At 36.6% G+C, this 25,753-nt stretch overlaps 1 protein-coding gene across 2 annotated transcripts; it reads left to right on the forward strand.

Annotated features, from left to right (window-relative positions):
- The first annotated feature begins 967 nt into the window (after positions 1-967).
- On the forward strand, positions 968-11,364 carry myl4 (myosin, light chain 4, alkali; atrial, embryonic). Of its 2 annotated transcripts, none has more exons than XM_079827182.1 (8): positions 968-1,092; positions 8,416-8,682; positions 9,511-9,538; positions 9,627-9,776; positions 9,857-10,030; positions 10,360-10,437; positions 10,869-10,906; positions 11,011-11,364. In XM_079827182.1, exons 2-7 carry the CDS (start codon positions 8,578-8,580, stop codon positions 10,895-10,897), a joined length of 564 nt encoding a protein of 187 aa, XP_079683308.1. In that variant the 5' UTR covers positions 968-1,092; positions 8,416-8,577; the 3' UTR covers positions 10,898-10,906; positions 11,011-11,364. The 2 variants fall into 2 exon arrangements, with proteins under 2 accessions (XP_079683308.1, XP_079683307.1); XM_079827181.1 differs by lacking the exon at positions 968-1,092 and adding an exon at positions 4,898-5,298.
- The last annotated feature ends 14,389 nt before the right edge of the window (positions 11,365-25,753 follow it).

Consider the following 25,753-nt stretch of genomic DNA (forward strand, 5'->3'; position numbering starts at 1 on the left):
GTCAGTATGGTTTTTTAAATCATTTTGAAACAAATCTCTTATGCTCACCAAGGCTGCATTATTTGATCAAAAATGCAGCAAAAACAGAAGTACTGTGAAATATCATTACAATGTAAAATAACTGTTTTCTATTTGAATATATTAAAAAAATTATTCATGTGATGCAAAGCTGAATTTTCAGCATCATTACTCCAGTATTCAGTGTCACATGATCCTTCAGAAATCATTCTAATATGCAGATTTGATGCTCAAGAAACATTTCTTATTGTTATCAATGTTGAAAACAGCAGTGCTGGAACTGTGATACATTTATTTTCAGGATTAATTGATGAATAGAAAGTTTAAAAGAACAGCATTTATTTTAAAACAATAGTGTAAACAAGCTTGTCTCCTCAAATTGCTTATTTTATCAAGAATCGGCATATGCATAATCCAAAGATATTAATAGTTTACTCTGACACTAACAAAAAGCCTCTGTACATTGATAACAAACTCTGTGTGTGTGCCCTCCTCTATAGGCTCTGATACAAATCAAATAGTCTGTAATGATGAGCTGTATAGGAATGTCAGCTGAGACACCTGCCAAAGCCACTATTTCCTCTGTGTGAGGAAACTGCTATGCTCAGTACTTCATAGAAAGAAAGAAAAAATTAACTGACATGACGAATGATACGTAGAAAATGTTATAAAGGCATAAAAGTAGGCTAGTATCACCCCATGTAGCCTATAGTTCACGTTTTGGACCAACATAATATCTATAAATGCCTTTTCAACTGTTTATGCTGCATAAAAGCACAAAGCAACCAGATTATATTATGTTCAAACTCTAATGTCAAGCTAATACATTCAAGAGTAGCCTACTTTCAACTCCAACTGACTTAATACAAGCTATTGCCAGTACAAGACCATCAAAATTGCCGATGTTTTACCTTTCTCAGCAAGGATAAAAGGTTTTTCTTGTATCCTAGGTCCGAAGGTTAGTGTTCGTTCAAATCCACGCTGAAAGTTTTGCTGGTCTGGGAGAAAGTCCAGGCTCGGGGCAGCTGTCGCTTACGCACGGGTGTCTTGTATGAAACCTGAGAAACGCCTCAGGTAGGATCATCACTTCGCCTTAAACTTGTGACACTCTGCCAATTTCTCGCAACTGTCACACTCCTGAGGGATAAAAATTGGGTTATGACCAACCTAACGGTAGATTTGAAACACGATGATGGATAATACAGTCACGTTCACCTTAACACGTTGACAGGAGTAGGCTACATTTCTAAGTTTGAAATTCTAAACGGCAGTTCTTGCGTTGTTGAATGCACGAAATCATCTAGATAACTTTAATTAAACAAAGTAACCACTGCTTAATATATGGATTAAAATTAAACGTATTACTTCACAGGCAATCTGCCAAATGATTGCAACAACACCATGACCTGACATGATGTAGATTTTCTCCTTGCCCATGAGCACGCTGTTTTGGATATGAGGTAACCAATAATGCTTTCTGAAAGTGTGTTAATTTATGAAATCCCTGAAGTGCGTAAACAGCCAATATGACTCTCTGGTGTCTGGTGGTGTTGTTCATGAACAAGTCGGTGTTTCCAACAAATCCTTACAAAGTTGTCAACAAGTGCTGACTTTATAGAAGCATTTCATTGGTAGGACCTACTGTACGTTCCTTGACTTGGAACTAGTTGCAGTTTTGAGTCTGAACCATAGCCCGGTCTGAACCCTTGGAGGAACAGAATGTTTTCATTGTGAACGAACTTACAAATAAGCCATCTCGTTCGTGAATGAACTCAGCAACTTTTTTTCAGCAGTCTCTTAAATTAAACACGCAATTTTTTAATAACAGATGACATTTTGGTCATGCTCGGTTGAGTGAGTGATTCAAAGACTCACACAGGACACAAAAAGGCAGCGAACGAATTAATTTGGTCAACAGATTTAAAGGGTTCAACTCACTGAGATGAAAATGAAGCATGGTTTTACTACATACAAAAAACAAAACAAAAAACATGGTTATTGTAGTTAAACCATGGTAACCACAAATTAACCATGGTTTTGCTACTCTAACCATAGTTTAACCATGTGGTAGGCCTGGTTATATAAATGGTAATCAATTAGCCAAAAAAACATGGTTACTACACTTTTACTATAGTAAAACCATGGTTATTTTTCGTAAAGGGAATCAAAACTTTTGAGAAACAGGTCTCATGAATGCTGACCATAACTGATGTGGAGGCAATGTAATGTGTTAATACAAATATGTGGGCTATAATTGAGTGTACAGTATATAGGCCTACACCATGTAGGCTTTAAAGAATTTGTCTTTTAGAATAGAAGAGTTCTGTTCACTTGTGCCAAGTGGCTCTTGGTGAAACCGATGAAACTCCACTGGAAATACAAAGCACATTTTCAAATGTTTCGCAATGTTCTGATGAACTGCATTAAGTCATGTTTTCAGAATATCTGAAGTTGAAAACAGGAAATTAAATGAATAGACTGCATTCATGCATAGGGCGAGATCCTCTGTTCGCTCTCTTCATTTGGTCTTGTGTGTATTTCCAGAGAATTTCTGAAAGAAGATAAATCTGTTCAGGATTGTGCCGTTACAAAAGGGCTTTGTAGATAATAGACATACACAACAATACTGTATTCATAATCACAATGAAAACTCAGTAATGGACTAGAGACACTAAGTAGTCCATGACATGATGTATTGCTATTCAGAATTAATTTAATATTACTTGAGAGGTCAAAAACAAGTAAGGTTTATCGTACTGTGAATTTTGCTATGCAAAATATAATATAATATAATATAATATAATCAGATTGGTATAAGTTACAATGTATAAAGGAAACTAAAATAGTTATTTTAATTTGTATATTCAGATATGACTAACAGACTTGAGCTTGAACTCTATTGCCAGACAGAAGCTGTCAATTCACCTGTCTCAACACCTGTCATTGCATCTCAAATAGCCTACTGGCAACACAACGTCTCAACCTACTGGCCATTTGTAGTAATACACAATTTGAGCTCCATAATTTTTCATCTCTGTTTTTTTGGTGTTTATTTAAAATAAGACAAATCTTATTATTGTCATCTTATATTTGTTATTTAACAGTTGAGATGATCTAACCAGCAGAAGACACAAGCCGGGGTTAAATCCCAGTTGCTCCGATGGGGCATGTTGTAACACTGCGTTACAATGAGCCCCTCTTAGAAATATGCTATTATATTCTATACTTTTATGAATTCTGTTGAGAAACCATGAGAAAAAGGTGAATAATGACTGAGAGTCAATGTTCATGAATGCTTCATTATTTTTTTAACTATGCTGTATAGCTGTGTTTTGAGGTGTGTTTGTTGTCAAACTCAAAAATGTGTTTATTTTTAATGATTAAAAAATGCCATTATTTTATTTGAAAAAGTGAATAATTGTATTTTATTGACAACATATTTGAATTTGTTTTGGATATTTTTTTATTATATCAGGTAACATTTTGAGCTGCCATTTGGTCATGTTACAGTGTGATCCTCACATGTTACAATGTACCCCACATATGGTGCATGTTGTCACATTTCACTTCCATTCTTTCGGGGTAAATCAAGAAAAAGTATGCACTGTATTAATGAAACAAAACCGCATAATTGTAGTAGACGTGTGCAATTAATGTGAGAAAAAATAAATACTCTGAACCATAAGTGGATTTACACAAACTGAGAAAGTCAAAAAGCGTTGTTGCCCAGCTCTCCCCTACACCATTTCAGATTACAAAATTCGGATTACCAGTGCTCCAAATGGGGTACATTTCACAATTGTAGGTTGTTATTGTAGGGCTGTTAGGATGTTAAGGGAAAAGAGTCAGTGTGGGGCATTTTTTTTATTTAAAGAGAAAGAAAACAACATACACTCTAAAAAAAAAAAGGTTCTATATTGCACCAAAAATGGTTCTTGGCTCGTAATCATAGGGGAACCTTTTTTAGTGCTATATAGCACCAATTTTGGTTCTTCAGAGGTTCTTCAGCGGTTCTTTGACTAAGGTGCTATATAGCACCTCTGAAGAACTGCTGAAGAACCACTGAAGCACCAAAATTGGTGCTATATAGCACTAAAAAAGGTTCCCCTATGATTACGAGCCTTTTTTTTTAGAGTGTACGCAAACAAATATGCACTTCCAAAACAGATTTTTCAGACCCCTACAGAGTCACTAAAGGGACATGGTGATGAAAAAAATATAATATAATGCTTTTGCAAAAGTTTTGAGAGTGAACTACTTAGTGAATGCAAAACATTTGTGAGAGAACGCAATTCAGTTTTCTTCCTATCTCATGTCCCTTTCCGTAGCCCCTCATGTGACCCACAACAAAAGCAAATATTAAAGATGCAATAAGGGATACAATTGTTAGAAATTACTTTTTCGATCGATGTTTTATGCCAATGTAGTTTACATACAGTGATTAAAAACACTTAAAAGTATATGTATTATTTTGTTATTTTATGGTGCTGAAATGCTTACAAGGCAAGTCCCTAATGTCGACTTCTAATTTATTACTTTTACAGTTAAACTAATCAAGAGCAAAATATGAAATTTGTGCACATGATGTGATACAAATGTTGTATTTTTGACCAGTTTTAAAGATTTTCAACTGTTAAAATAACCTTTCTCCAGTTGAATAATCAACAGCAAACTGCAGCTTCTACAATTAGTTAATGCTGCCCTCGTGTGGAGTACAGGCAGAAAGACAGAATATGTAGATAATAGAATCATATAGCCTACTGTTTGTCTGCCAATGATGAGATTTGATTCAGAAGTCCAGATTTGTCACAGAAGATAATTTTATAGTATCTTTATTAATCATAGTGTTTTTTCTATTCTATTCTATTGCTTTGGTGAAGTAACACAAAGGCCTATACATCCTGGAAACACTTCTGTCCTCCTACGCTGTCAGTAAAGGCCCGGGTATACTTCGGCCGTCCGCGTTCGTGCACCGCCCGCATGACGTAAGAGTTCACAGAGGCTTAACAGCATGAAACCAGACACTCCCAACAGCCCTGCATCTCTCTGTCTGGAGATGGACATCCCACAGAGAGAGACCTAGAGGGGATGAAATCACAGCAACAGAAGGGGGTCCCGTGTCACAACCGTGGTGATCCATAGGTGCAAACACATACTGGATGAGTTATAGGAGTCTATACACCACTACTGCTGTGATTGACTAAAGGATTCTGGGACTTACACCAGAGCTGACAGACGGAGCGTGGAAGGGGAATTTAGATTGAACATTTAATCTGGAAGGTGAGGTTCAGACAGACAGTTTATCAGTTGTAGGTCAGAAAGCGGTAACTGGATTTGATTTTAATTCACTTCTGTATACCTTCTGTATATGAGTTTTCTTCGTCTGAATGTTTATATTGAGCTTTCACTGGAGTTATGGGCATGCACAAATTAGTACACAGTTAAATTGTAAAAAGTGGTACCTGAAAGTTTTATTAAATGTTTTGAACTTCTTCTTCTGAAATAAACATTGTCACCATTTTCTCACTGTCATTGTTCCAAACCCATATTACTCTTTTTTTTTCTTCTGTGACCAAAGGTGAACGAGATTTGAGAGCTGAGTACCAGTGAATAATGCCTTAAATTTCAGTTTGTTCCTCACACAAACTATCATATACCTTCAAACAACTTGGTATATAGTGTACATGTGATATTGGAACACTTTTATAGTAGGCCTACTTCTTTTGTACTTTTTTTTTTTTGTCTTTTTTTATAGGGAAAATAAATAATGACAATTTAGATTTTAGGGTGAAAAGTTGAGCTGGGCCCTGTGCAAAACAAAAACAACTTTATAAAATTATTACAAATATTATAAAAAATTAAGAATAATTCTGCCCATTTAAAGTTTCTCGTCACCGTATGCTTTTGTCATATGGGAAAAAAAGCAGCATGAACATTCTTCAAAATGTTATGTTCCATGGATTAAAGAAAGTCATACCAGTCTGGAACAAAATAAGAATTAGTGAACAATGGCAAATACTGCACTTCTGTATTTTTTAAAAAAAAGTATATTTTTATTCAGCGAGGATGCATTAAAATGATAGTAAAGACTCTTCAATTCAAAATAAATGCTGTTTTTTTAACTTTCTATTAATCAAAGAATCTTAACAAATGTACCACAAATATATATATTTCCTAAACAAATTAAGCAGAACACCTGTTTTCAACATTTATAAAAAAGAAATGTTTATTGAGCATCAAATCAGTATATTAGAATGATTTCTGAAGGGTCATGTGACAGTAACAATGCTGAAAATTCAGCTTTACCATCACATTAATAAATTAGATTTTAAAATATTTTACAATTAAATAATAATAATAATTCACAATATTACTGTTTTACTGTAAAATAAATTCAGCCCTGTTGAGCATAAGAGATTTCTTACAAAAACTTACAAACCTACACTTTTGAACGGTCATATGCAGCATATTTAACACATTACAGGTAACGTGATTTACATAATCAGATTACTTTTTTCAAGCAACTAAAGTAATGCATTACTTTAAAATTCACAACAAAAATCTCTAAATTCCTTTTTCAAATAAGTAATGCAAGTTACTTTTTCCCATTTATCGACTGACATTTATCGACTGATATTTCACTTATGGTGAAAAAGCTAAAGGGCTTTTACATTTGCAAAAAAATATAACTAAAAAAAAAAAAATGTACATACATTTTTTTATTTAAAAAACAAGCAAGCAAGCCCAGCCCAGCTGAGAAAAAGTACCCCAAAATTAACGTAATGCATTACTTTCTATAAAAATTTAGCTACTTTTTTTAAGGAGTAACGCAATATTGTAATGCATTCATTTTAAAAGTAACTTCCCATAACATATTTACACGCACTCTTGTTGTCCATATTCCAAGGAGGTTCAGAGGGCTGAGAGAACAGGTGGATGCTTCTCCACTTTTAAACTGTTGTTACTGGTGTCTACTCCAGGCGCCTGAATGACAGGCATCAGGGGTTAAAAAAGCAAGAATGGCAAGCAGTTGCTGTTCATAGCAAAACAAGACAAAAGGTGTTTATCCTTAATAATTCCATTGATCTCTTGAAACTCACAAAGACAGAGAGGGCAGACCAATGAAACGGAGAAAATGGATTTATGGAATTATTTCAGTTGTATTTACTTGATCATTGTAGTTGGTGATTAACTAAAAGTGAAGTGTGTAATATTTTAAATTCTCCCATCGCAGGTTAATATGCAGAGACAACTAAGGCATTTTAAAGTTGATTCATCTGAAGTTTAAAACTGTGGCTTTCAAAACATTGCTGTGTTTATTTGAGAATTCAGACCAGCCACATGGCAGGAGTTTAGGATTTTTTTTTTTTTGCTGAAGGCCGTGCCAATTACTTTACCTCAAAAAAATATTTTATATTTGTGTATATCTACATGTATATTTTGTGAATGAGACAAGTTTCAAGAAGTGTCCAAATTTATCCATGGGAATGAATTCCCTCTGAAATTCCCTCCATCTACTCCTCAATTGTAAACCAACAGCTTTAAGAAAATTGACATGGACAGAGACATGGACAAACAAGATCTTTATACAATCTTAAGTAGGTTTTTCCAACAATGTTATAGAAGATCAATTTTAGGTTCTGCAAAGATCCGTTAAGTGAACAGTTCTTAAAGTGAAACCATGAAATCAAAATGTAGCATTCTTTTTTTTATGGAATATTGCAGTACTTATTATAAATAAATGATTTATCCGTGCACATCTTTCACATCGTTTTGTTTAAATTCATGTGCCCTTGTAATATTTAATCAAGTAACTTCCTTCCCCTTCTGTAACGACATCTCTTCTCTTCCCCAATGATCCAACCATTTCAATTCCCACTGGACAAAATCAAGTACTGCACTTTTTTTTTTCTTGTATGAGAATCCATTTCACATGGATATATGTCACAATAAGCAAGAAAAGACTATTGCAACCCCTGTTTAAACAAACTCTTTAAAACAACTTTTTGGGTAAAGAACATTAGAATAATTTTGTGCAATGGAAAGGTTAACGGTTCTTCATTGAAACATAGATTCTAATGTGCAGAAGGTTGCTGGTTCGATCCTAGCGGTCACCACCAGTGTATCCTTGAGCAAGGCACTTTACTCCTCATTGCTTCAGGGGGATTGTCCCTGTAATAAGTGCATTGTAAGTCGCTTTGGATAAAAGCGTCTGCCAAATGTAAATGTAATAAAGAAACTTTATTTTTAAAATAGTGTAGAAAAGTGTGCCAAACCTGCTCTGTTTAACTAGTTAAATCTCTAGATGAAAAGTTTGAGAGCATAATTATGAACTATAAACTGTTTACTGGTTCTCCTCAATGTTAACATGCTAATACCATCATGCATCTGTCTTAGGGGTTTGGCTTGCGAACACTTAAGCTTCCTGTCCTTGTTTGGAGGATGATGATGGGATGGACCAACCCTCTTGATGCATTTGGGAAGCATTGAGGAGGGTATAAATCCTCTCAAAGTTCATTCTCATTCTCATTCCCTCCTGCTCGTCATCTTGGTGGAAGAATGGCTCCTAAAAAAGCTGAACCGAAGAAGGAGGCAGCAAAGCCAGCACCCCCTCCTGAACCAGAGAAACCCAAGGAGCCTCAGTTTGACCCGAAAAGCATCAAGGTACGTACAGTTATGGTTTTGTCTGTATTGCAATTTTTTACTAACAGGTCAGTGTTAGATGATCATAATGAGTAAACATAGGGAAAACCAAGTAACTGTCTAAAATCATAATAATAAAGTACACAGAGCTTATTTCTAATTTCTTTTTTTTCAACCGACATATTGGGATCCCAGTATGTTGGTGACATCGGCGTAACATCGAATGTGACCGACTGAAAGGGAACATTCAGATATTGATTGGTCTAAACATGTTATATATGTGATATTATGTGCCCTAAACAATATCATGGCTCAAACCAATGAATAAGGTTAAAAGGTTTCACACAAACTTTAATCCCACCTCAGCTGAGTGTGTATGTGAAGACATTATTCAAACTGATTGAAGACCACATAGGCAACTTAACTATCCTGATGGTCAGAGATGGGGTCTGGAGAGTGGAAGCTTGCCTGAGGTCAGTTTGAAAGAGCCTCCATATGGCCTTCCACGCTGGTGTCTCCCATATTATAGCTTAGAATTCCGGTCCTCGTCTTGTTTGAGCGGATGGGGTTTCACTGTAATTCCCTCTGGTCCTTGAACAGACATTTGTTATTCTTAGTCTCCATGAGTGGGGGAACAGCTGACTTTTGTTGACTGACCCCAGAAAGCTTTGTTTAAGAATTACAAACATCTGTATTTCCATTGTGATCGGCCATTGTTAACTGCATTATATGGTTTTTATAATGTTTTTTTTTTGTAAATCAACGTTACCATTATTTACATTAATCGCAATATTAATCAATCAACTTCCATACAAAAAAATCCTTAAAATCCTTTTTTTCCCTCCTCAGGTTGAGTTTACAGCTGACCAGATTGAAGGTAAAAATTTGCTAAATTAAATACACCTAAATGGATTTTTATATATCTTCCTCATATAATACAATATCATAATATCCTATCCACACAGAATTTAAAGAGACCTTCATGCTATTCGACAGAACACCTACTAGTGAAATGAAGATCACTTACGCCCAGTGTGGTGATGTCATGAGGGCGTTGGGTCAGAATCCTACAAACGCTGAGGTCATCAAAGTACTTGGCAAACCAAAACCTGAGGGTGAGAGGAATAAACTGTACCTGACAGTATATTGAACAGTTAAAATGTATATATTTTTTAATGTTTGCCATTTTCTCTAGAAATGAACACCAAACTGATTGACTTCGAGACTTTCCTGCCAATGTTCCAACACGTGTCCAGGTCCAAAGATCAGGGCACGTTTGAGGACTTTGTTGAGGGCCTGCGAGTCTTTGACAAGGAAGGAAATGGCACCGTAATGGGCGCCGAACTTCGCCATGTACTTGCAACGTTGGGTAAATACAACACATGGCTACAAAACAGCCCAATGAGTGCTTTGTTGAATTAGAAAGAGATGTATTGGAACATAAGGATCTTATTAAAATCTGTTTGACTGGTTTTTACCTTGAGATCAATGAAGCTTTCACATGCTATCGGAAATTTCCTACTTCCCACTTCTGAAGTCGTGATTATGAGCTCATTGCATTCAAATTTTGACTCGAGAGGGGGTTCATGTCCAATTTTTAAATAGGACAATCGTATTTACGATAATTCCGTTAGCATGTGAAGGCAGTATAACACCACCAGAAAAAAGCGCCCACGGAGTATCACATCTTTCCTGCAGGTGAGAAGATGACGGAATCAGAAGTAGAGCAGCTGATGGCAGGACAGGAAGATGCAAACGGCTGTGTCAACTATGAAGGTCTGATCATTTTCTACGTTTGAAAACGTAGCTTACTATATATACTCCCGTTTAAAAATTTGGGGTCAGTACGATTTAAAAAAAAAAAAGAAATACTTTCAGCAAGGATGAATTGATCAAAAGTGACAGTAAATACTCATACAGTGTTACCAAAAATTCCTTTTCAAATACTGGAGTAATGATGCTGAAAATTTAGCTTTACCATCACAGGAATAAATTACATTTTAAAATGTCTTTGGATAGAAAACAGTTATTTTAAATTGTAATAATATTTCACAATATTACTTTTTTAATGCTTTTTACTACAATCAAATAAAAGCAGCCTTGATGAACATAAGATACTTTTTTCACGAAAATAAAAAATTCGTACCATTTTTTGCCACTAATGTGGGTAGATGATAATCTTGTCTTTTTATCGTTTTCTCCCACAGCATTTGTTAAACACATCATGGCTGGGTAAACAAATAAGGTCAGTGGTGGTTATGAATTTTAAATTCAATGATATTTGCTCATACACGTTTACTGTTGCAAAAGTAAAAGAGAAAGAATCTGATTGTCTTTCCCCCCCCCTAGGCATGATGTGACTGTCCTCTGCAGTTCTCAACAGTCCCTCAGCCCAGCTTTCTGCTCTCTAATGCCCTTGAACTAATTTCCTGTATGAGATTAATTATAATTTTTTTTTTTTTACATTTGTGTTGCAGGCCAAATGAGAACAAACCCTTTCCAAAGTATAGGTTGCCATTTTACAACCAATGCATTTACTTGTACATTTGTTGGTTACTGAAACTGCTTGTAACATTAGGCTAGATCTTTTCGCATGCTATTATGACATTGGTTTTTATGTGTCAGTGCTCACATTCACAAAGTCTAAATCTCACAATCAGGTGGTATACAAACATCAAAAATAAAATTGACCTCACCTCAACCACCTCAGTTTAAGCTTTACCTTCTTTTCAAGACACAGCTGAGCTTCAGCCAGATAACTCTGAATGTGTAGATTTCTTTATAAAAATGGATTACAGCAACAGCTGGAAAGAGAAAAGACTCAAAAGACCAGCGTCAGTGTGATTTACAGATTTACAAAGCCCAGAAAGGATGAACGACAAGAGAAATACACATTACATGTGTAAAAGTTTTAATGGTTTCTGGTCTGGGAAAGTAAATTTTTTCGATCCTGTTGATTTGATTCTTGATTTGGGGGTGGGGGTGGTGGGCCTTTAGACAGGTCTGTGCTCAGGGTCAAAATCCGTCCCTGGTCTGAATATTTGATTCTGATTGGATGGAAGGTGTGCATTAAATCCATTTAATGCACAGGTTCCAAGTCACTACATTATATTACTCAACAAGGTGGTAACATCGCTGTTTTTGAAGTAATTCAAATCACAGCTTAGACACTGCACAGGTAATTCACATGCTCGCTCGCTCTCGCTCTCTCTCTCACTCTCTCTCGCTCTCTCTCTCACTCTCTCTCGCTCTCTCTCGCTCTCTCTCGCTCTCTCTCGCTCTCTCTCGCTCTCTCTCGCTCTCTCTCGCTCTCTCTCGCTCTCTCTCGCTCTCTCTCGCCCTCTCTCGCTCTCTCTCGCTCTCTCTCTCTCGCTCTCTCTCTCTCGCTCTCTCTCTCTCGCTCTCTCTCTCTCTCTCGCTCTCTCTCTCTCGCTCTCTCTCTCTCGCTCTCTCTCTCTCGCTCTCTCTCTCTCGCTCTCTCTCTCTCGCTCTCTCTCTCTCGCTCTCTCTCTCTCTCTCGCTCTCGATAGGCTAATTCATTCAAATAAATGTTATAATTCAATCAAATATATGTAACCTTACTGCACTACTTTATCTCTGCATCTAATTTAGAGTGGACAGAATGCTAGATCTAATGAGTGTATAAACTGACGAAGATAACAGACATTTTAACCCTTCCAGTCAAATTTAGCACTACAAACATCAATGACAGCTTTAACTTGTCAATGCTGGCAAATGACAATGGTATAATTGGCATAACCCACGGTTAGCTGAATGCGCTCCGCAGAGGCTTGTCAGGTGGTTCCCTGAGATGCGGTTCACTCGCATTGCGTCAGAGTTTATTCTCCTGACGCTATGGGGAAACACCGTTTTCTCCGAAATACTGAAACCTGATTGGTTCACATCTGTGCACCTGCACATACAAATGGCTTTTCAGCCAGCCAAAATGGGCGGAGCCGACTGCCTATTTAAGTTGCTCTCAGAGCCATTTTGAGTCAGAATTTCTCTCCTTCAGAATGAAGATCATCTCCTTACTGACTTCGAAGACTAAAGACAAGCCTCTGCAGCGGAACAACTTCTCCCCTACGGCTTTCTGGTGAAAAGCAAATTTCATGGAGCAAGCCTAAAGAGTAGTGTTCGACTCACCCAAAACGCGCGCCTGGATTTCTTGGGAATACATAAATGTTTTATATCAGCATATTAGAATGATTTCTGAAGGATAATGTGACATTGAAGACTGGAGTAATGATGCTGAAAATTCAGCTTTGCCACCATTGCTAGCTTGTGATTACCGTGTTTGCCAGAATGATCATACTGGTCTGTGATTTTATCAGAATGATCATACTGGTTTTCAGCAGACGCTCACCCAGCTTAAAGGGAACATTTTAAAATTTGGGCTTTTTTGGAATTTTGGAAAAGTTATGAACAAATGTTCTTTCAGAAACGTTCATAGAACATTTAAGTTATCTGTGCTAATGTTTGTTCTCTAAACATTAGCAAAAAAACCCGAAACATTATTTATAAACTGTTAATATATATACACTTGTTTTCTAAATTGTTTTAGTTGGACATTTGTGTAAAATTTTTACATTTTACTACTTGTATCAGAATTTTCAGAGAACATTCAAAAGTAACATTCCCAAAATGTTTGCAGAAATACAAAATGGAATGTTGTATAAAAACATTTAAAAAACTAGACATTTTAAACATTCAGAGAACGTTCACAAATAACGTTTTCATAACTTCAAAGGAACATTAGCAAAACGTTCTTAGAACATATGTTTGATTAACTGGGGAGATGTTTGCAATAATGACCGGCTAACTGTACAATTTCCCACTTCTCATATTATCAGGAATGGCATATTTAGGGCCCGAGCACTGATGGTGTGAGGACCCTATTGGAATTGCTCAGTCTATTATTCTTCTTCTCCGAAATAAATCACATTTTTAAGGGGCCTAAACATGCTCAAACACCTGGCCTGAAGACGTGAACATGCCAATATTCAGTTAGTCATAGCGCCACCTGCTGGCAACAGGAAATGGCATGACTTACACTGTAATTCACTCCCAGAAACACATTTAAATATGCCATCAATCCCAAACATGCTATACATTCAATCATGCAACACGTGGCTAAGTGCTTGCGATTTACGCCACGCAACAAAAAGTTGTTGTAACTCAGACGTACAATGTCCAATCTGCCCTAAACTTCACATGTTTGATAACATGTCCTGACCTGAAGACATCTACGTGGAAATATTCAGTTATAGTCAAAGTGCCACCTAATGGCAGCAGGAAGTGTGGCACATCAAAATGACTTTGCTATTTTTCTCCTATATTTACCCGCTTAAATGCATGTCACCCACTATTCACTGTTTTCCTGAGACTAACGGGTGGCAGTGGCCACGGGTTGCGAGCTTGCAGCTTTAATTAAATATGGGTTTGGGTTAAAACCATTTTATAATCCTAAAGCCACTAAGAAAAATCAACAATATATAAAATAATTGTCCAACAAGATGAACACTGCAAACATATTACAGTAATATTAATACTGAAGTCCTGTTTGTATAAAACCTGTTTGATGGGTCCCCATGTCTAAGGTGTGATATGAGAGCTATAAAATAGTGCCATCATTAGGAAATATCTGACCACTGGATGCCTCAATCAGAATCAGGTAGCCTCTTCAAGAGTGGCTAGGTGAATATAATGAAGCACAATTTGTCTGTACAGACATTTGGTACGTTACAGACAGCTCATTCTCATGGATTAGTGATGGACATGTATGGGTCCACAGCTGACAAGTGTTAACTTACAGACCAGAACAGCTCTCCATTCAAAGGCTATTGTATTTTCCCTGTGTGTCCTTGTGGCTCATGGCAACGGAGATGCTGTCATTTGTCTCTCTTATTGTTGGGCTGTGGAACGTAAGCATCTCCTTTGATTTTTCAACACAATGATGCATAAATAGCTTCAGCTGTATCCCGTAGGATTGAGAAACACTGAGGCATAGCAGGTTATTGTGTTACTGGCACATGGAGAGGGAAGACACAAAAAACAAGAAAGGATTCTTCTCTGTTTCACTGTGAAGATTTTCATGCTATATATACCTACTTCTAGAAATAAACTGCTACTCCTGTTAAGTTGCTAGGATACCTTTAAAATCACAGTTGGAATAACAATGTTAAATTCATTTTGTCTGACTGAGGCCCGGCCTCTACACTATTTGCAAGAACACAAAAATCAAGACAATGCTCACTGCTGAGCCAATGGGTGGAGCATGACATCCAATTCCCCCTTTCTACACCTAATCAGCAGATCTAAAAGGTCCAACCTTTTATATTGCAGTATTTATTATAAATGATTTATCCATGCACACCATTTTTTTTAAATTCATGTGCCCTCATAACCTTTAATCAAAATAACTCACCCTCCCACTTGCAGCAACATCTCATCTTTTCTCTGATGACATGTTTACTGGCGCGAGTGCGGGACAACTTGTCACTCACATGACATCACAGCAACCCTTACGAAAATGAACCATGGTTTTACTACAAATAAAACCAAAAAAACATGGAGACTGTAGTAACCACAAATTAACCATGGTTTTGCTACTCTAACCATAGTTTAACCATGGTATTTGTGGTAAAACTGTGGTTATATAAATGGTAATCAATAGCCAAAAAACCATGGTTACTACACTTTTACTATAATAAAACCATGTTTCGTAAGGGAATAGCCAACCACAACCATCCAACGAACCAATCAATTCCGATAAACAAAATCAAAGTCCTGCCCTACATTTATTCTTGTTTGTGAAGTCATTTCATTCGGATAAACATCACAATATGGAAGAAAAAACTATCGCAAAAACCTAGCAATTTCCAAGTTAATTCTGAAAAAACAGATTTGTAATTACTGGACAAAAAGCCTCTGTACGTTGTAACCTTGGAAAACGTTGTAACCACGTTGGAATACTGTCACAAACACTTGATGGATGTTCTATCAAGTCTTGTGTGGGTTTGCTTTTTAATACCAATCTTTCACACTGTCACCTTTGGCTTGCTTAGTTGGGGACACTAAATATTCAATTACTGATCTGCCTGCATGACACCATTGTATGAGAATTGAACTGAGCTGGACAATGACATCACTCTTTTCTTTTAGAGCTGCTGTACAGCCAAACATTTTTTGTTGCATTATTTTCCTGTTATCACTGTAAAGCTGCATGCTTTGAAAAAAAAATCTGTATTATAAAAAGCGCCATATAAATAAATAAAGGTGACGACTTGACATGACTAAACCAACTAAACCAAGTTAAGATCCACCAATTAGATCATGGACTAGGTCAAGCTCCACCCAATTTGACTCTGCAGTGAGCACCATTTGCCAGAAACAAGAGAAAACAAATATTAACTACTGACAAATTAACTAGTGTTATCTTACTAACATGTTTATACACCCTTAAAAATAAAGGTGCCAGGAAGAACCAAAAAGGAGTTTTCACAGTGATGCCATAGATGAACCATTTTTGGTTCCCTGAAGAACCGTTTTGTGCAAGGTTCTTTAAAGAAATTTTTTTTTTCTAACCATTTTATAGTCTAAAGAACCTTTTTGCACTACAAAGAACCTTGTGTGCAATGGCTCTTTGAATATTAAAGGTTTTTCATGGAACCATACACCCCGCCAAAGAACCATTTATGAATCTTTTTTTTTAAGAGTGTAGTGGAGACTGGGCAAATTGTCATACTTACCTACTTATACACACTTATTGAATATTTTTCAGACACCGGTTATACGGTATAGACACATACCTGAAAACAAAACACACAAAACAAGCAAACAAAAAAATATTAACAATTTCCAAACTTATTGTAATGGAAAAAGATCAAACACTGACCTAATAGTGGGGCATCACAACCTTTTCAGCTAAATTGTAACAGTAATGATGAATTATGCACACAAAATGATTATGTAACAACAAAACACAACTAGCACAAAAAGTTGTAATTAATATATTACATAACTACAACATTTATGACAGATGTGACAAACTTTTTAAATATCATGCAATACTTTATTTTATTACAGTTTTAATTTAAGAGGGTTTTGAACTAGGCTACAGTAAAATTAACAAAGCCATTGTTAGATCAAATAATACTTTTTTATATAAAATGTTAGTGTTTTATTTGTCATTAAGCCAGTGTGCATTCATTAATATCAAATCAATACATGTTATTAAAGTCATATTTTTACTGAAGTATAAAAATCAGTTACAACCTTTCTGAGGAAGATCACATAACCCAGGGGTTTTCAAAGTGAGGTCCACAAGAGAGTGACGGGGGTCCATGAAAAAGTCTAGAAAAAAACTGTAAAAATAAATAAATAAATAATAATAATTAGATTATAATAAATTAGTAAAGCAATAAATTAAATCTAAATAAATAAAAATGTGATTAAAATAAAAAATATATTATTTATTAATCTATTAAATAAAAAAAATTTAACATAAAAAACAAATATGATTAAAATTAAATAAATAAACAATAAATAAATACATAATACATATAACAATATAAACTCATTTTAGATTTATATATATATATATATATATATATATATATATATATATATATATATATATATATATATATATATATATATATATATATATATATATATATATATATATATTTATTTATTTATTTATTTTTTTTGATAGGTCTATTGTTTTTAAAAGACAGATGCATATATAAGTTTTAGGATGGGGGTCCCTCACACAGGGATGATCATATTCGGGTGTACGTGGCAGCTAAAAGATTGAAAACCCCTGACATAACCAGTCACATTGATAGGACTGAGACGCTCTCTAGTGGCCAAACGTGTTTGTGACAGCCAGACTTTATCTTCTGCTGGAAAGAACCAACAATTTAAACATTAAAGGTTGATGTATCAAAGCATATTGAAATAAAGATAGGTTTAAAAATCCAACACAGGAATTCAAGTCAATGCAACAAACATTATCAGGCCATTAGCTTTCTCTCTCATAGACACACCTCAAAATGCAAGAAAATGCCTACTCATTCATAAGGGGGCTGGCTGAGCAACTTCCACCTAAGCCCGACCTCAGCCAAGCTCTATATTGGCTTTCAGAGCATCTCACACATCTGAAGAGCACAAGGACACGGACAGCATCAACAGCATTGCTCTTTTTCATAATCTAAAACAAATCTATATTGTTTTTGCAAGTAAGAGATCAAGATAGCAATAAGGACATTTTTACAGTAGGCCTACATTTGATCAAGCAATTTCTGTCTTTTGGGGCAAAACACCCCCAGGTTGAACAACGGTTAAGCAGAGGAACTCCTGAAGATACAAGGACTCTACTGTTTATGTGAAGGTGTCCAGGTGAAGGACTTGGCTTGGTATGTAACTCTGGGGGAATATGGCTGTGAATATGTGTGTGTGTATCATGCATGTTTGTTTAAGAGATAGCGAAAATAGATGGAGCTTGCTCATATAAATCATACAGTTTAAAAGCAGAAATTGTGCTGAAATAGCATTACAATTGTGCAGCATTGTGAAGTGAATAAGTTGAAGTTATTGAAAGGGCTGGTACAGTCAAACTGACCCAAATGTCTAATGGAGAACCAGTTCAAAATAACTGGAGAACAAATGTTTTATACAAATTCCAGGACAAAGAATGTCTAATCACAAACATTTTATATATAACTTGATTTACTATGTGATAGTAAATATATATGTATTTTCAATTATTTTGAGGTTTAGTGTGCTTGTATCCTTTAAGCTATCTTGTGTCCTGTAGGGAAACTATGAAAATAAAGCATCTGTCAAGAGCGTAAACTGACACATTGATCACTCGGCACACATTTTCAAATATGAGCTTTGAAACGGCCTCGTCTGACCACATCACCAGCAAACTTTAACTTAATATGTTGTGTAAACTTAAGTTTTGGACAAAATTATGATAGTAAACTGAGGTCTGTGAACTTCCAGGGAGCTCCTTCATGCTGTATATAAAAGTTCATATATTTAAATAGAAGCATTCACGGTTAAGGCATCAACATGTTTGAAGCTGTTTTTGTCATCAAAAGGTTTGAAAACCCGCGCTTTTTACGGTAAGAAAGCATCTGACCATGAATAGAATGATTTCTGTTCTAATATAATACAGTGCACTGCAGAAATGGTCAAATAAGTTATAATAAAATCCACAGTAATCGGTTAGTTGTGTGTAAATATCATAGAAATGTCAGCTCAGTGTTCTGGCTCATCTTGACATCATTCTCGCTCTTGCTCTGCTCTCTAGCGCCATCCTCCCTTTGCAGGACGCTGAAGGATTTGTCAGGGTTTGCTCACTGGCTGACTGCTGCAGTTGGACAGACAATAACTCAGTGTGCCACAGAGGTAAGTCAACCCGGTTCACAAACTCAGAGACTTGTATTTAATAGCGATTCATCATTAATCAAGTAATGAACTATGTTCATAAGCCTTACCACAGTTTTTACCCCTGCGGCCAGTGTATTGGTCATAGGATGTTAGTGAATCCGACTGTTGGGTGTGTGACTGAGACATTATGGGCCTGCTTTTCTTCAAGACTGATTTTTAAAAAGAAACACAATGCATGTAATTTCACTGAGACTGCATCGATATGGAAGTGCACATACATCTGATTGCTTTCTTTGTGCATTTGCATCTACCGGTACTTATTTTCATGGATGCACAATCATTTATTTTCATTTAAAGAATATTACATTCCACTTTATGTGTCTTTTTTTGCATGACTTGCATCGTATCGTTGAAATCTCGAGGCAGTGTGGCGAGAGACGCATGCAATAGTTCACGTGCACGCGGTTTGCCGGTGTGGAAGAACCTAGAAGTAGCCTAGGAGACACTGATGGAGCATAATGTGCCTCACGCCGGTGTGTTGAGTCAGTCTGGATGAAAGGTGGCAGGTTTTTCTTGACATCTTTTGCGGTTATAAACATTGACAAATCGATAAACGGTTTTTTTTTCGGCTTTAGCGCGCGGACCTGATCCGTCTGAAAGCGATTAAAGGGACTCGACGTGTCGCTGATCTTCCGGTGTAAAGGGATTTTCGCAGTTTGCTCGTGGTGCTGATGTTGCATGTGGATGGAATTGCCTTGGTTTCTATTGAATCCCTTCCTCATCTTTAAATTTAAACTGATTTTAAAGCGCACGTCTTTATGAAATACCCCCCTTTTCTTTATTCCCACGGGAACGCGGCTTATTGGAGATTCTGACCTCTGTAACACCACATGGGGCTTTTGTCTGGGCGACTCTGCAAATAATAATAATTTCGAATAATAATAATAAAATAGTGTAACATTACACAACACTACTTTTTCTAGACTAATAAATAGAGTCAGCAAGCCTGGATCGCATATTTAATACATTTTCTCTGTCCTATACTTCAATTTACTCGTAATTATTAAACATGAGCACATTTCTCCCCGTTTTGTTATTTGTATGAGGATGGACAGACTTAATTCTGCATTTTCAAGGCAGCGGACACACCTTGCTCCCCCGCCCTTCCCGTCTGTCTCTCTCTCTCTCGCGCACCCTCTCCCGCGTCCTTTCTCTCTCCATCACATCACGGCTGTTGCTCTGCCACACTCTCTCATCACCCGCGCCCATTGTTCGCTTCGTAAGTACTGTCTCTTTTTGAAAATAAACATTCTAAATGTGAAAATCTTTACTGTAGCGTTTGGAACGTAACGGTCGAGATCACGTCTGCATCTCTTTACTTCCTCCCCCACGCCCATCTCTGCTGAACATGCCATGCCTGGCTTTAGCCCGACGGCACTGTCGCCTTCATTATGTAGGCTTTCATTTTTATAGCCTAATATTTAAAGATTACGAAATGACATTTGCGGGTGGCTTTATAGCGGATAACGCGTGGCTATTTCTGGAGAAGTTCATTTCATCGATATATAGCCTAACGGTCGGTTGGTATTCTGTCGGCGAATGGATGCAAACCTGTCTGTGCATATCATAACACGTGATAGGTCTATTGGCTAAACCTAGTTAGATATGTTATTTATTTCTTAGAAAAATATTTTGGGATTGTTTTAGCTTCAGTTGGACAAACAGAACAAAAAGGAACAGCAAGGGATGTAGCCTACAAAAAGAATCGAGGAGAATATTAACCAGTTTTTAACATTTATAAAACCAAATATCCCAGTAAATCAGATGGCAAATTCTAGGTCAACTAATTTTTTTTGTAGTTAATACCTCAGGTCCTTAGATTTAGGATGTCATTTGCATTCTGCGAGTTATAGAATAAAAGCAAAAAAGTTAATATTTAAAAGTCTAGATGGAGGGGTTGCTTTCGCATAGATAAAATACAGATGCATAATTTGCCCAGATGACGACTACAACTACAGCTTCATCAGTATTATTCTGGTAGCAATTGAGACACATTGAACATTTTGTAAATCAGTTTACAGAATGGGCAATGAATTAAGTGTGTGTTTTCCTGTCAGCCTGTTACTTGCTTCAGTTTCACACTGTTGGTCACTTTATAATTTTAGAACAGAGGAGGATGGATGGACTTTGTTTTGAAAGGAACACTCATTTTCCAACTCCCCTAGAGTTAAACAGTTGAGTTTTACCTTTTTCAAATCCATTCAGCCGATCTCCGGGTCTAGACCGTTAGCATCTCGCTTAAAAAATGACCAAAGAGTTTCGATATTTTTCCTATATAAAATCCTATATTTAAATACAATTCCTATATATACATTGTGTACTAAGACCGACGGAAAATGAAAAGTTGCGATTTTCTAGACCGATATGGTGAGGAACTATACTCTCATTCCTGTGTAATAATCAAGGAACTTTGTGCAGTACCATGAGTGCAGCGGCGCAATGATATTACACAGCACCGTGACAGCTTGCACAGGGAGCGTGCTGGGGACTATTTTCAGGCGCTGTGTATTGTACACTGTAAAAAAATTATAATCTTCCCAACTCAAAATTTTCTAGTGACTGGTCACATCTAAAATTTTCAATTGGCCAAATTGAATTTCTGTGAACTGAATTTTATCAATTGTGGCAACAGTCTGTTAACATGGGCTCAATTAGAAATAATATGTTGAGCCAATAGAAAAATGTAATTTACCAACACTGTAAAAAATGTCAGGCCTCTCCAATTTAAAATTTTCTAGTGACCGATCACATCTAAATTTTTCAATTTGGCCAACTAAAAAATTTAGATGTGATCAGTCACTAGAAAATTTTGCATTGGAGAAATGTTTTACAGTGAAACTGTGTGGTTGGTCCAATTAAATATCTTAAATTGTAGTAACAATTATTTATTTCTCACTGTCCCAAAAGACAAAAATGACTAAAAACAAATATATTAAGCAAAATACAGAAACAGACAACAGGGTTGACATTTTATCACATTACTTTATTAACAAGTAAATTCCAACACAGGATATTTGGGTGAAAATACCTTATTTTCAATAAGGAAAAACTCTGAATACATTCAAGAAGTCTTCTGCATAACAGGATGTCATGGTGAAGAAAACGCGGCACTGCAAGCTAAAAACCTGCAAATAAACATTAATGTTTAGATGGAAATGATCTCAAGCTGACTAGCTGAAGCTAAACCCATTAATAGACACGGTACTTCCTTGAAAATAAATTCCAGCACAGCTACAACAACCATGAAATGACTCTCACAATAGATAATGCTTTACACTGAACTCTGTTAGAGAGCTACACATGGCAATATATCTGTTCAATAAAATGCTTTACTCACCTGTTGAGTAATAAAAATTGCCATCACATCGCTTTTACAACATTTCAAATCCCTCAAAAGCCAAGCCATCTTGATCTTCAAAACATATTTTGGAAGAACGATTGATTGTGTATTGACTTTTGACTTTTGAAAAAAAAAAGTCACGTTTAGTGCACCTTTAAGATAAGACCATGTGAAGATATATGACGGTTGCATCTTTCTGAACATTGCTTGTAATGACTGCATCAAAATTGACCTTAGTTCATTAAAAGTCATTTAATCAATATTGTCAATAAATTCTGACCTCTGAAAACATGAATTACATTAGAGTATGTAGTTATAGACTACGCTTCATACTATATTTTGTTAGAGGGTCTCCACAAGGGGGGTGTGAGCATTAGGGGCCACTTTGATTTGATTAGAAGAGCCATTATTGCCCAATCAGATCTCAGGAACTTCCGGGGATATAATATGCATCTGGAGTTACCGGAACTGCTCATTATTGGCTACAACAAGCAACAAACCAGATTCAACATGTTTTTGAAGACAGTGAGACAGTGTCTCTCTGGTCTGGTAGGCCAGATCCCATGCAGTGTGCACTGCAGTCCTGGACTCCCTGATGCACCATGGCAACAGATGACTAACTTCCTGTGTGCAGCGGCTGGAGATTACAAAAATCTGTCTTGCACACACACACAAGCTGATTTCAGAGAGTTAATACATCTTATACTCTCTATATTCAAGCTATGTTAATGTCTGTGCCACACAGCTATCTGCATCCACACACATTTTGTTGCTGGATGTATATCACCAGATTGACATTTTCCTCTTCATGCCAGCATCTGTACGACACATGTTCACATAAATGCCAACCGTCCTTTTGGGGGACTGAATATTTTGATATGCAAAGTGGATCACGCTGTTATCTGCAGCAATTTCATCTGGCAGCGTGACCATTATTTCAAGTCGGCCAGAGTCCGCGCACACAAACACACTGACTGCTCTGCCAGTCGGTTAATTTAACGTCCAGATTCAGTTCAGTGAGGTGTGATCTGAACTCTTGTGGAGAGACTGGGCTGCGGGTCCAGAAACCACATGGCAGATGGGAATGCTCAGTCTCTCGGTTAGATCAAGAACATCTCTGCGGTTTGAGCAGGTGTGACATGGGCAAATCACCACAGCGTGTTTATGCATAAGGTTTAATGCATTCTCGTAGTAATACATTCACGTTCCTGACTTTATTCATCATAATAATGTCGTTCTGAGCACTTTTCTGTAAGATTAAATAGAATCTGCTAAATCTTGTATGAGCGGCTTTGGGTTAGTGCTTCTTAAAGGGATAGTTCACACACAAATGAAAATTCCCATAATTTACTCACTTTCATGTCGTTTCAAACCTGTATGCCTTTCTGTGGAACTCAACATGTAAATCATTTTGTTACATGAAGTGAATTAGGAATTAAGCAATCAAGATAAAAAATGATCAAAAAAGCATCACGACTCGTGCACTATGCTCCAGATCTTCTCAAGTCATACACTGCACTCTGTACTGTAAAAAATGATTTTCTTTTTGTTGTTGTTAATAAAACAAAGATTGTTGGAGTATGTATATAATACATAATTTCAGTCTTCTTCAAAATTTCACATTTAATTCTGTGTGCATTTTCTTAGTAGCCTAATTCCTACACCATTTTCTTTTTCAGTGTGTCTAAGGAGCATACCAACTTATAATTATTTCTTTATTAGTCATTATTCATTATGCCAGAGCCTTGGTGTGTTCATTAAATGATGAACCATTTGTGAACAAATTATTGTTTTAAATTCAGTGAATCAACTGATTTGTTCAAGAATCAGAGGGATTTAGTTCTCACTAACTCAATGATCCAGTCCCACAGGATATCAGTTCACTGGAGAGAAGATTCATAGTAAATAACCACTTAAATCCAGTCTCTTCCTCACACAATGCTATCACTTGATTTAAGAAGACATGGAATATAATTCAAGAGTTGAGTGGACACATTTATGGTGCTTTTTTATTTGTAATTATGGAGCTCAATAGCTTCAGTCCCCATTTGCTTTCATTATATTGAAAATAATGGGCAGAATATTCCTTACATTTTCATTTTTCAAAACATTTTTGGTGATTTGTAGGTGAACTATCCCTTTAAACAAATTAATATGATTTTGGGGTGGGGCAGTGAAAGGATAAGATCTTAACCACTGGAATTAGTGTTTACCAGTTGATCTTGCTGGCTGGTGCAAGCATGCTACATTACTTGAGGCAATACTGAACATTTTCTTGATCAGGCACTTGGCACGTGGAGACATGCAGCTATTACCTTCACTGATCCTGCGGGAACAGAGAGAGAGAGAGAGAGAGAGAGAGAGAGAATGAGAAAGAGACAGACTAAAGGGTGGAGGCATGAGATGGAGAGATGGCTGTACACTTCTGAAGTGATGCTGCAATCTGCGCTGCTAGCTGAGATGGACAAAACTAGGTCAGAGGCAGAGAGGCACCCAACTGTGTACGGACAGGGAAGCTTGCAGTGTTTCCTGGCCTTCGACAACTACCAAAGCGCAAACACAATATTTACTTTCTCTACAAATTGTAAAAATATTCAATGCTTTTCATGCTGAGCTGCCCTCAGGAAGTAGTTTCACTTGAGTGGACTGAACTTCAGTTTTGTTTTTTGCTGCTTCATTGTGGCCGAGGCATTCCAGAACCATCTCCTGGACACTTCAATTACATTGCGCACAGGGCACTTATGTAATTGGTCTGCCTGAAAAACTCTTGAGAGAGACCCATAAATTTAGTGAACAGAACATAAACGCTGAGTTGGAGAGGATAGTCTGGCTAATTTAACCCTTAGAATCTATCTAGGCTGTTAAAGGGGATGGATGATAAACAAGCTAGTATTTTAGTTACAGGACAATGACCTTCCAGATATGGAGCTGCACTCAGAGTAAACCCACATAGTGAGTGGATTTAAGATCAGACATTCACTGGTCTAAGGATTAACACCAAGGTCTAGACTCTAGATAATCCTAGTCCATTTGTCTCCAGTCTGTTAACCCGAACAACTATTATGATGTAGACCCGACAGATTTTTGTGAAGAGTACCCCTTTAAAGGGATAGTTCACTCAAAATTATCCCATAATTTACACACCCGCAAGCCGTCCTAGGTGTATATGACATTCTTCTTTCAGTCTGAGTGATTTTAAAACATGTCCTGGCTCTTCCAAGCTTTATAATGGCAGTAAATGGCAGCCCAAAATTTGAAGCCCAAAAAAGTGCATTCATTCATTGTAAA

Source organism: Gobio gobio (genome assembly GCF_949357685.1).
Source record: "Gobio gobio genome assembly, chromosome: 1".
Taxonomy (NCBI): Eukaryota; Metazoa; Chordata; class Actinopteri; order Cypriniformes; family Gobionidae; genus Gobio; species Gobio gobio.